This window comes from Numenius arquata, chromosome 32, assembly GCF_964106895.1.
Source record: "Numenius arquata chromosome 32, bNumArq3.hap1.1, whole genome shotgun sequence".
In the NCBI taxonomy this organism is placed as follows: Eukaryota; Metazoa; Chordata; class Aves; order Charadriiformes; family Scolopacidae; genus Numenius; species Numenius arquata.
This window is the reverse complement of record NC_133607.1, coordinates 719,825-732,238: the sequence shown is the minus strand read 5'-3', so window position 1 is coordinate 732,238 and position 12,414 is coordinate 719,825. Positions and strand designations below refer to the sequence as shown.

Below are 12,414 nucleotides of genomic sequence, written 5' to 3'. Positions count from 1 at the left end.
TTAGGCTTCTAACATAATTTCGTTTCCTGGTCTCCCTTTATCAGAAGTGAGTTAAAACAGCCACCTCTGGATCATGATACATTTTCTCCTCCCGTGAAAGTATGTGTTGAGAATTTTTAGTCGTCTTAGTTATTATGACCAGTGAAAACTCAGTAAATCCTTCAGGAAGTTTGGATGGGCCCTAACTAATGAGAGGTTCCATTTTGTATTGCAAAAAAAGAGGAGTGTGTGTGGTGGGGAGGAGAGAAGCAAATCCACGACCTACCTGGACACGTGGTGCAGAGCTTATTGTGTTTGCTAGGTCAAAGGAAATTCTTTTCCTTTTTTTTAATTGTGGTTTTTAAAAAATTAATTTTTACTATTGCCAAAGTGAAACATTTGTATTTGAATTATATTTATATATCATTTTATATCTACATATATAAAGAGAGAGAAAGGGTGGTTTTAGTTACATAAATCTTGGAAACTTCTGCTTTAAAATCCTGGCTAATTTAGAAAATTTTCTTTCTATTTTCATTGCAAATATTTGAGGAAAAAAAATGGTTATTTCCAAAATACCAATGTGTCCTTTTTTTTCGTTGGGTTTGTGTTGGTGATGGGTTTTTTGGTTGGTGGTTTTTTGGTTTGGTTTGGTTTTTTTTAAGGCAGAATTTATGTTCTGGGCTTTTCTACCTTGTGTTGTCTTTGCCTTTTAATTCCAAGGAGCCATCTCAAGTCTGCAACTGGTGCTACTAATGAGACACGTGTGCCCAGTTGAGGATTTGAGCTTCATACCAGTAACTAGTGTTGGAGGTTCTCTTTACAGACCATAAGAACAGTCATAGGACTTCTCTGGCTGCTGGATCACTCCCCAAGTTCATCTGGGGAGCACTAGGAACGTGGGTAGCGCACATAAGCAGGCAATGAGATGCTAGAGTGAACCTGGGTATGATGTAACTCAACTGTGCAGGACCCCATGTCATTTATTTTGCATTCAAACATAGACTTTTGTCTTCATGTAGATATGGGAAAGCTGGCAGCAGTCATCTTCATCTTCGTATTGGTATCTACACACCATCTCACTGCAGGTAACTTTGTTCTGTAAAGGATTAATTTCACTCTGTACTTAATCCATTTTAGAGACCATGAATAGTTCTGAACTGATGGCCCTTATGACTTTCTTCTCCACTGAAGGAAGTCCAGATTTAGATGATTTCTTTGGATTTCATGTGAACACAGATGCATGTTCTGGGATTTAGTGTGCTCAACTTCAGGCATTAAAACTGAGCACCTACCTGAGAGCTATCTATCTAAGGTATCTGTGAAGTCAGTAGGAGAAGACAGGCCCTCCCAAAGCATAACATAACTGATGTATCCCAGATTCCCATCTTCCCAGAGAATGAACCGCTCTGTAGGGAATGCAGTTGCTCCACAATTTCTCTACAAGATGATTGGCCCAATGAGATACTTATCTTGTAGGTGGTTAAAGTCTGGTGAGATGAACATATCTAGATAACCTAATGTTGTCAACATTACAAAGGGAATTGGTAGTAATTTTGACTTGTATGATGTGTTGGATGCCGATCATTTGAAATAGGGAAGGCTTTTAATGACTTGTGTTTCAAATGCATCTATGTGCTTTTCTTCCTTTTCTTCATCCTCAAATTTGCAGCTGCTGCTACTGATCACAGCTGTGGGAGGACGTGCAAATGCCGTGGGACAAGGGCTGCAATTTCAGTGAGGAAAGCACTTACAGAGCATCATACATGCAGAACTTCTCACAGATTTTTCCCCCTTCCACCACTGTGATTGCTGACCACAGTTCACCTGTTTGTCTCTCTCTTCTGTAGGTGATGGCCATGATCCATTGCTTGTCTTGGATGGTTATGAGGATGATGGTATTAGACTCAAATGTTTCTCTGTGAGGTTGTTTTCTGAAGTTCAGGTGTTGTGGACAGATGGTAGAGGAGATAATCTCACTGGGACTCCTCTCACCACCGACATCACCACTGCTAATGCCAGCAGCTCCATCATTCTGAAACCAGGATCTGGAAACTCCATGTCCTGCAAAATAATTGATAAACTGCTGAAAACGTCAACAGAATCTTCAGTTGTCATTGCGAGTGAGTATGAGCTTGTGTCCTTGTGTCATGGGAGAAACAGTGAGCTGCTGCATACAGGGCAGATTGCCTCAGGAACACAAATTTCTTGGGGAACAGAATAATCAGTTTTCACAGAAGTTTTCTTCTGTGATATATCTTGATCTTTACACTGAACCACCACTAGTTTCCAGGGGCAACTCCCAAATGTTGACAAAATATAAATAGTAAAAATTCACTTCCATGGGGGTAATACCATCTGGGGGAAATGAAATCTTGTTATCAATGGTGCTTGTTCTCAATTGCAAGGAGATTGCATTGTTCCATTTCTCTCTCTTTCTCTCATTTTCTTCCACTTTCTATTTCTACTACTATAACATCTAATATTCTATTCTGTTCTAACACGGCGGTTTACACAAATCACTGGCACTTTGTGAAATAGTCGAGGGATGTAAAAGTCACCTGCTCTGGCAGGTGTTTAGGCATGAAATTTAGGTCCAAGTTAGTTTTATTTCACTTTAGCCATGTAATCAAAGTATAAAGTTTATTATTCATGGAAGTTTATAACCGATCATCTGAAATAATTTGCAGATGCCTTCTTTCCTGCCACCTCCCCTTGGCTGGCGGCTTTTATCGTGATCCTGCTCTTGGGCGTATTCCTGGTTATTGCTGCAATTTATAAACTCAGAAGTAAGTTCCACTCAATGCTGAAGTGACGAATGCTTCATACAATCAAGTTGAAAGGCAACATCGCCATGTCCAGAATTGTCTGGGGAGAAGGGTACAGGATAATGAACAATCATCTTTGTGTTTCTCCAACCATGGATTTTTACTGTATTTTTGCTTTCTTTATATATTCATTTTTAAGCATCTCTTAATTACTCCAATATTTTGGGGCATAAACCTGTACAATCACATTTGCCAAAATGAACTGACATACTGCTGTAGCGAAATTATTGTTGCAAGTTAACCTCCTTATTGAAATAAGCAATTCTTGCAAGTAACTGAAGTATGTTCATGTACCCAAATATACCCACTGGCTTAATTTATTTGTAAGTCATTTTATTGATTTATAAGCTATTTTCTAACTAAGATGGGTCTACAACACAAATCTGTTGCCAAGACAGCATGTCAAGTCTGCATTTTTTTCTGCTTTCAGTATTACTAGTTTTATTCATTAAGTTCTGTATGATTTCTCAGTATTTTAATGAAAGATACAAGTCAATGCAAATCAACATATTTTAAAAATAAAATATGAAATATGAAGTTTCATTTGAAAACCGACAAGCAAGAAGTATTGTAACATTTTCCTTCTCTCTGCCTCTCCTCTCTCTTTCTCAGAGAACAGCAAGATGACTACTCGTGAAAGTAAGTCATATTATTACTGTATTTAAAAGTCATATTAATACTGTATTTCATCATGAACGTCTTGAAAGACATGTGCAACACTAGAAATGTTGACCAGTGACAGAAACCATGGGCATAAATAGTTGTATTCCTAAGGTGGTTTTATGACAGACTTCAAGAGATTGGGACTTTGACCTTATCTACCTGTAGGCTCCAGCGAGGGTGTCTTTGGGAGAAAGTCACCTTATGTTCAGCCAACACAGAAAGACTGTCCTAATGCTGACTCCTGCTCCTGATGAGAAATGAAGGAATTCTTGCATCCCATTTAACCTTGGCTTTTCTGCCTGCAGATGTTGGAAAAAAAAAAAAAAATGGTAATAAGCTTTTGGTATGGGTCACCTTTTGTGCAAAAACCTTCACCTTTTCTTGCCCCTAACCTGTCTATCTAAAACTTTTTTATTTCCAGAAAAATGAGTTTTTGACAGTCCCCAAGGTGTCATGTCCAGTCTCCTTATAGCAGTACAAGAATTTCTAGTGCCCTTATGTGAAAGCGTGATAGAAAGAGTCTTAGAACATCCCAAATACCATGTTGGATTTCAGTTAAAGATGCCACAGAGATGTGATTGAGCAGGGCGTAGAAGTGGCAGCCTGTTCAGCGTGTCCACAGAACAGTTTTTTTCCTGCCAAGACCCACTCCACCTTTCAGTAGAGGCAAAAGTTTCAATGCAAAATATTCAATACAAAATTTTGTTTCATGTGAAAATTGGAGGTACTTATAAAACACTTTTTTTCTAGAATTTTTTGTTGTATTTAAAAAAAAAAAAAAGTCCTATGTAAAACAAAGCTATATAGCTTCTTTTAGATAGCTTGCATCTTTCATGTCTCACCAGCAATGAAGAAAATCAGGATGCAGTTCAGAGGAGGAACTCAGCTTATTCCTCTCAACTGTGCAAGGAGGTTTTTTGATCTCTGATGACTATAGAAACAATTTAAAAAAAAAAAGAAGTTTCCTGAGCTAAAGGTAGCCTTTGTAAACTTCTGGAGAATCCAACATATTCTGCTTGAAAAATACCACAGACTAGGAAGTTATTTTCATTTTTAAAAATGAAAACATGATTGTTTGTCTGAATATTTACATGAATTTCTGAACAGTTTTATATTCGAGATGAAGCTTTTTTTTTTTTTTTAAGGAATTCTAACTTGTATAAGAAAAACATATCTAGTGGCTGTTTTATACTCATGGTAACTTTAAAGTAAAGAAAAGTCCCTTTGCCATAATTGAGAGAGTGCACTGCTGCCCAGAAACTGAACTCAGAAAATTGCATATAAAAAAATATATTTTAGAATTAAAAAAAAAAAACCAACAAACAAAAAAACCCACAGTGTATGTGCGAACACACCTATGGATACTTTTATTAAAATTTGCATCCAGGCATCCCTGAAACACTTCTCATCCAGTTCTCAGACCTTGCCACCCGTCAGATGATATCAGTATGACTTTTGAAGTAAAACTGAGTATGTACTAAATTATCAGAGAACAGAAAAAAGGCTTTTTGCTGTGAAGATGTTTGAATACCGGCACAGGCTTCCCTGGAGAGGTTGCGAAGCCTCCATCCTTGGAGACATTCAAAACCCAACTGGACACAGCCCTGGGCCAACCCTGCTTGAGGAGGGTGGGTGGACTAGATGGATCTCAAGAAGCCCCCTTCCAACCTCAACTCTTCTGTGACTCTGTAAAATGTGATCTTAGTTGATGGTCCCTAAATGGCTGAGAGTTTGTAACAGCAGAGAAAACAAGGCTGGATGTCACAGGGTGTTTTGTGCTTAATCTCTAGTATGTTTGTTTCTAATGTTGCAACAAAATGGCTTAACTTGAGAGAAAAGGGGTTTATTTTTGTTTTGGTCAATGCCTATACCACACTTGTTTAAACTAAGTCTACAAAAAATAGTTTACTTTTGAAGTCTAGTTTTTACCTAGTATTCAAATAAAACCAATAATTTATGTGTATTAAATGGGAATCAAATGATGAATTCACAATCTGCACACATCTCCTTAGTTTTCTTCTATTTTGGATTCTTCCTTGGGTACTTCAGGAACCAGGATGACTTTTCCAACATTCTTCTTCTCTTGCATCTGCCTCATGGCATCTGCCACCTGATCAAAGGGCCATACAGAGTCTGTTTTGGGCTTGATTTTGCCTTGACTGTACAGGTTAATCAGCTTGGCTATAACATCTCCGACAAGCTCAAATTCTTCATTCACATGTCCAAGGTGGTAACCACACACAACCTTGTTATACATTCAAGTGCATACATACAACTATATATATATATGTGTATACATATATTTATATATATATATATAGGCAAATAGCATCCTGGCTTTTATGAGAAATAGTGTGGCCAGAAAGACCAGAGCAGTGATCATCCCCCTGTACTTGGCCCTGGTGACAGTGCGCCTTGAATGCCGCGTCCAGTTTTGGGCCCCTCACTGCAAGAAAACGTTGAGGCACTGGAGTGTGTCCAGAGAATATCAACGGAGCTGGTGAGGGGTCTGGAGCACAAGTCTTGTGAGGAGAGGCTGAGGGATCTGGGGGTGTTCAGCCTGGAGAAAAGGAGGCTGAGGGGAGACCTCGCTCTCTACAACTCCCTGAAAGGAGGGTGGAGTGGTGGTGGTGGTGGGGGGTGTTAGTCTCTTCTCCCAAGGATCAGGCAATAGGACAAGAGGAAACGGCCTCAAGTTGTGCCAGGGGAGGTTTAAATTGGGTATTAGGAAAAATTTCTTCACAGAAAGGGTTATTAAGCATTGGAACAGACTGCCCAGTGAAGTGGTGGAGTGACCATCCCTGGAGGTGTTTAAAAGATTTGTACACATAGTGCTGAGGGACATGGTTTAGGGACGTGGCCTTGGCAATGTTAACAGTTGGACTCGATCTTAATGGTCTTTTCCAAACTAAATGATTCTATGAGTCTATACAAATTGTGGCTTCATCACTTCTGTGTAGTCTTTAAAACTGAATGTTAAGTGCTTGAGGAGTTATGTTTAGGACATTAAAATATTTCTCTGTTCACAGAAAATGCACAAGAGGAATTACAAAAAGGTAAGTGATTTCTATCTATTTTTGTCAGTGATTTCTATCTATGAATCTCTCTGATCCTTCAGAACCACATAAAATCTCAGGAAATATTAATGAATGTTTTGCTTTTATAAAATAAAATGAAAAAAAAAATCATTGCTTTTATATTGAACATTTAAAGATAATCGATACCTACTTCGAAGAAGAGAACTAATTCCATGGAGAAGTTTGGTCTATGGGCTGATATTTTTCTGCTCAGTATTTGAGCTTGCAAATTGTTCTGTTAGTTAATTTGGATGAGTTAATGTGTTCTTACTTTGGGATCGTGGTTCATGCTGAATTTCAGTCTGTAATGAAAGAATTAAGCTCTAGTGTCTGAAAAATAAAATAAAAAATAGTTTTCTGATCTTTTTATAAAGGCTGGTTAGGACTGCATTGTACAAAAGTAGAACAAGAAGATTGCTTTTACTGTGAGGAGCAAGTGAGCTGGGTATGCCAGAGCATACAGTTTACAGTATCCAGTAAACTATTTTGAAACTTGCAGTAGTCTTTATGGTACCATGGAGAAACAGCCATTACAGCTTTTATAAAGCCATGTTTAATATTATCTGGACATGGTTCGGTTGTTTCAAGGTAAGTACTAAGAGCCGTCCGCACGTGGGTGTGCTAAGGCCCTTCAATCACACCCTCATTAAAATATCAGTTTGGGTTTTTCCCCTTAGTTCAGTCACGTGAAGTACTTCATTCTACTGAAGGGGAATTTCTTCACCTGTTCTTTTGTTCCCACCTTAAGGGAAGGTACCAGCGTATTGAAGACAATAACTCTGGCTGCCTTATAGCTGGGGAGCATCCGGTCATCTTTATGAAGCTCGGTTTCATTTTCTCTTGCTATACAGAACGCAGTGGAACATATAGAAAATTCAACGTATTTGTGTTTGGGATTTTTTTTTGTGTGGGTGGGTTTTGTTTGTTTGTTTGTTTGTTTGTTTTTTGTATTTTTTTTGTTTTTTAAAAACAGAAAGGAAAAGGTGTTTTAATATTTAAACATAATCTTTTGCAGAGATAGATGATCTCAAAGAGGAACTGGGTAAGAACGTGTTTTGACTTTATGTCAGTTTTGAGTGTCCTTTGGTTAGAATAATCCTCTATATTTAAAAACATAATATCATGAAAGAGGACCCATACTGGAAATGTCATTCTATTCTAAAGCTGGGGTTTTCAATTAAATTAATAATGTCTGGTATTACTATCTTCAATGTCACCTGATTTTAGCCAATGAAATTTACATACCTAGTCTAAGCTAATATGATATCTATATCATATATATATGATATAGATATATATATATATATCTATATATATATATATATATATACACACACATATATATATATTTATATCTATACCTGATAATCTAGGTTTCCTTCTATGGGATGAGAATCTTCAGAGGACAATTCATCCCCCACCTATTTTGAATTTATATTTTTCATTTAATGCCAAGCCTTAGTTTCCTAAATGAAAACATTCTTTAACACTGAAATTCTCACTCACATTTTGTGTTTTTTTTCTCTTGAAAAATGTAACATTCTCTGCTGTTTCTGTGTTTGTTGCTTTGTTTTTCAGATGAGGAGGAGGACAGATTTCAGAAGGGTAAAATAACATTTTTTTTTCTACTTTGCATTTAGTCCCATACACTATTCTTTTAACCATACCCTGAAAGATGCTTTGCAGGTGACTGTTCTAAGAAAACAGTGGTGTCTTATACAATTTTGAGTACTAGAGCTGGAAAATGCTCTCAGAACTTCACATTTGCGAAGATTAACTCCCCTATCGCAAAAAGATCATTGAAAAGCTGTGTATGTGTACACACAGTCTCTCCCTTTTTATCTATAGGTGTTTATCTATGTATCTATAAATGGAGAGTATATATAAATATTTTCTAGCAGTGGAAAAAAATTTTATATATATAAAAATAGCTAAGTGGAACATTTTATTGATTGTGTCTCAGCACAAAGTAATGACTAAAGCATCTGATCTCAGCATTAAAAAGAATATAATGGGAAAAATCCCAGTGCAATTCCTGTTGAACACTGAGAATAAGAGAGTTCTCAAAAAGCAACTGTGAAGAGCTCTGTCCACAGGTGAAGCTAAGAACAATAAAATGGTGACATTGGGTTTTATTTGTGTACAAGAAACAAATGTATTCTCAACCTTTGTGGTATTGAGAGAGGTTTCACTCTCCTATTCGTATGGTCCTCTATGAACTGTAAATAGCCTTGGGAACTATTTGTTCTGAATCACTCCCCAATTGCATCTAATATTTTCCTTTGTTTATTCTGTCATACCTTGTGTGCAGGAATATTGAAATATTTGTGCGATACATTATTTAATACCATAGAAAAACTTATATGTCATGCCTATTCTTCTGCAAAGATAAACAGATTAATCCTATATATATTAATATATATAAAAACAGACATATAAGGAGAGTAATCCTATATATGTGCATAACCTATATATTAGGATTCCAAAATGCATATTGAGTGTACCATAATTTCCCTGATTTAATCATCCTAACTTTTAATTTTGTTTCTTTGTAGAAAATCAAGATATGTTGGCCAGAATTGGTAAGGATATTAAGTTAATTTTAGTCCTTAAAAATTATTTAAATTATTTGAGATCAGAAATACCATTTTGGAACTGAACTGTGCCACTGTTTGAGGGCTATTGCAGCACTTAGTTCTCTTCCACACTCAGACTTAGTTGCCACTAAAATCCAGTGTTTATCTGACACAATTGGGGACTCCAAAACACCTGTTTCCATAACAAGGGAACATCTTTTCAGACCTTTAAGGGTTTAATTTTTGCTGTAGTTGAGTAGAAAACAGATTTTCCTATTCCTATTTTTGAAAGGAAGTAAAAAAAAAAAAAAATTTATATACATTTTGTCATGTTGGCCATATCAAACTCCTGCTTGTCATCTGACAGGGTCTGGAAGCATGGCCATGGGTCCTGTATGTATTCAACCCTGCCACTAGGGAGGAATAACGCCCTGCACCAGTACAGGATAGGGGTTCACCTGCTGGAAAGCAGCTCTGCCCAGAGAGACATGGGAGTCCTGGTCAACAACCAGTTGACCAGGAAGCAGTAATGTACCCTTGTGGCCAAGAAGGCTGATGGTCTCCTGGGGTGCATTGAAAAGATTGTGGCTAGCAGGTCAAGGGAGGTCATCCTGTCCTTCTCCTCTGCCCTGGTGAGGCCATGTTGGGAGCGCTGTGTCCAGTTCTGGGCTCCCCAGGTCACGAAAGACAGGGACTGGAGAGAATGCAGTAGAGGGCTATGAAGATGACCAAGGGATGTGGAGCATCTGTCTGATGAGGAAAGGCTGAGAGCCCTGGGGCTGTTCAGCCTGGAGAAGAGAAGACTGAGAGGGGATCTTATCAATGCTTATAAATATCTTAAGGGTGGGTGTCCAGAGGATGGGGCCAGACTCTTTTAAGAGTCTGCCCAGTGACAGGACAAGAGGTAACAGGCACAAAATGGAACATAGGACGTTCCAATCTAAACATGAGGAAAAACTTCTTTACTTTGAGGGTGCCAGAGCCGTGGAACAGGCTGCCCAGAGAGGTGGTGGAGTTTCCTTCTCTGGAGATATTCAAAACCTACCTGGAGCCATCCCTGTCTAGCCTGCTCTGGGTGCACCTGCTTTTGCAGGGAGGTCGGACTAGATGATCTCCAAAGGTCCCTTCCAACCCCTAATATTCTGTGGTTCTATGTACCTGCAGGTGATTCAGCTCGCCTAACTAGTTACCTACATTTTGGGTATCAAGGCTAATGCAGTATTCTTGGCTCCCTCAGAGAGAGATGAAGGCATCAAAGAGTGGTTTCAGATGATGGTTGAAACAGCAAAGAAACAGTTTCTGTTGTTCCATTCTTTCTCCTGACTCTACACAGAGCCCAGCTGAGTAGCTTGGGTTTAGGTAACCTCTAGCCCTTCAAGGCTAAGCTAGCATCGTTTCCCAAATCCTAGGCCAGATAGGCCTTAAGTACTTACTACTTAAGTAAAGTAGTGTCAGAAATACTCACAGACACCCTCTTGAAGAGCCTTGCCATGCATGAGGATAACATAACTTTATGTCCTTTTCAGAAAATGTCCAGAATGAACTAGGTGAGTTGAAAGCTGAAAACTTTTTATCAAATCTGCACCCTGCTGACCCTATATTGTAGTAAAATACGGTATATTAACATCCTGCACTAATTTTAATTAATCATATCTTTTCTTGCAGATTTCAGAAGAGCTCAAAGCAATGCAGGTAAGTCAAGTCTCACCTTCCATTAACCTCATATTCTTTCATGCACATTCCAGAGTCTATTCCTTGTGTCATGAAAAACTCACAGGCTGTCAGGATTTGGGGAGATTTTGAAGCCCATTGCTTGCAAGAGGGAAGTAGGTTTTCTTATGCATCTTCTGTCTACACACTTCTTAGTGTCACAAGTTGGGGTGAATTGTTTCTGTACCAATTAGGACCTTTTTACGTGCTATCTGTCTTTGAGACATTCAGCTTTGTGTTTTATTTCAAAAAATCCCTCTGCCAGATTGGTCTGACCAGAGAGCTTGGATCCCCTCAGTCAGAGCAAAGATCAATTAGTAAAGGCACAGTGAAGCCAGAGAAGAGGCGTGTCCTGCTGGATATTATTTCTGCTATTGAGTTTTTGTCTGACAAAAGCACACTGTATATTCCTGGGGTATTTAGTTGTTGGGTTGATTTTTTGGTGTAATTTTTTTTTTTTTGTTATTTTACCATTTCTCTCCTTTATTCACTTCCTTTGAGATTACTGTTTGTTCTCCTGAAAATCAGAAATAATTTGGTGCTTTGTACTCTTTTTTTTTTTTTTTTTCCTTCCTTTCTCAAGTTAATATCACTCTGGATGAGAAGTGCAAACATCCCAGCCTCATCATTAAGGATAAAAACAGAGTGATGTCCTCCACCCAGAAAGAGATCCTCCCCAAAGGAATGGTGGTAGCTATGGAAGGGTTTTCAGAAAAGAAACATTACTGGGAAGTGGAGGTGGGAGACAAATCAGAGTGGGAGCTGGGTGTGGTGTGTGAGGAAATTAGAAATACACTGAGTAGTAGCACAAGGAATACTTTCCCAAAGGGGAATTTACTCAGTCTGCGGTTTTCTCAGGGAGAATACACCTTAACTGGTGGGATCGATGTAAGAAATTGCAAGCCCTGCAGTGTGGTAGGTGTTTTCCTGGATTTTGAATTTGGCATGCTTTCATTTTTTGATGTTGAAGAAAAGTGCCTTCTTAAGTCTCTCCCTTTGGAGCTTTCTGGGAATCTGTACCCGTTCTTCAGTCCAGGCTCTGATGGCAAATGGTTGGGAGTACGCCCTGTATACACTTAAAACAGATTACCCTCTCTGTGACATCCTTCCCCAGGGCGAGGAGGAGATTAATAAATTAATAATGTAGTGAATTGCAGAGGATGTGAAAGAGAGGAAGGAAAAAACCTAATATCAGCTTTTAAAACCATGTTCAAGAAGAAAATAGTCTCTGAAGTACTTCTTAGAGATTCATCTTGTACTAAGGAACTAATTTAACCCAGATCTGTTAAATGTTGCAATTTTAATCCATTCTACCTGGACTAAACAAACATGGATTTATTTCAGGTTTTGTTGCACTTGTTTTGTATTCATTTTTTAAATAATAAACCCATCAGAATGATTTAACAGGAAGAGTACAAACACAAATTTCAATTTTTATACGAAGTCAGAAAACTATTAATAGCAATCACATTGTGAACTATGAAATGCAAGTAGCCTTTTTGGAGATCTGCTATTAGAGATGTTAAGAGAGAAGGGTGAGCTCCACTGATCACATAAAACTCAGGAACAATTCCTTATATG

General features: G+C 38.2%; 1 protein-coding gene across 1 annotated transcript; it reads left to right on the top strand.

Moving 5' to 3' along the window:
- Nucleotides 1–1,003: 1,003 nt before the first annotated feature.
- LOC141476427 (butyrophilin subfamily 2 member A1-like) lies at nt 1,004–11,913 on the top strand. Its single transcript, XM_074165105.1, has 11 exons — nt 1,004–1,067; nt 1,830–2,102; nt 2,670–2,768; nt 3,420–3,446; nt 6,500–6,526; nt 7,563–7,589; nt 8,126–8,152; nt 9,103–9,142; nt 10,457–10,467; nt 10,789–10,815; nt 11,417–11,913. Exons 1-11 carry the CDS (start codon nt 1,004–1,006, stop codon nt 11,911–11,913), a joined length of 1,119 nt encoding a protein of 372 aa, XP_074021206.1.
- Nucleotides 11,914–12,414: the final 501 nt, after the last annotated feature.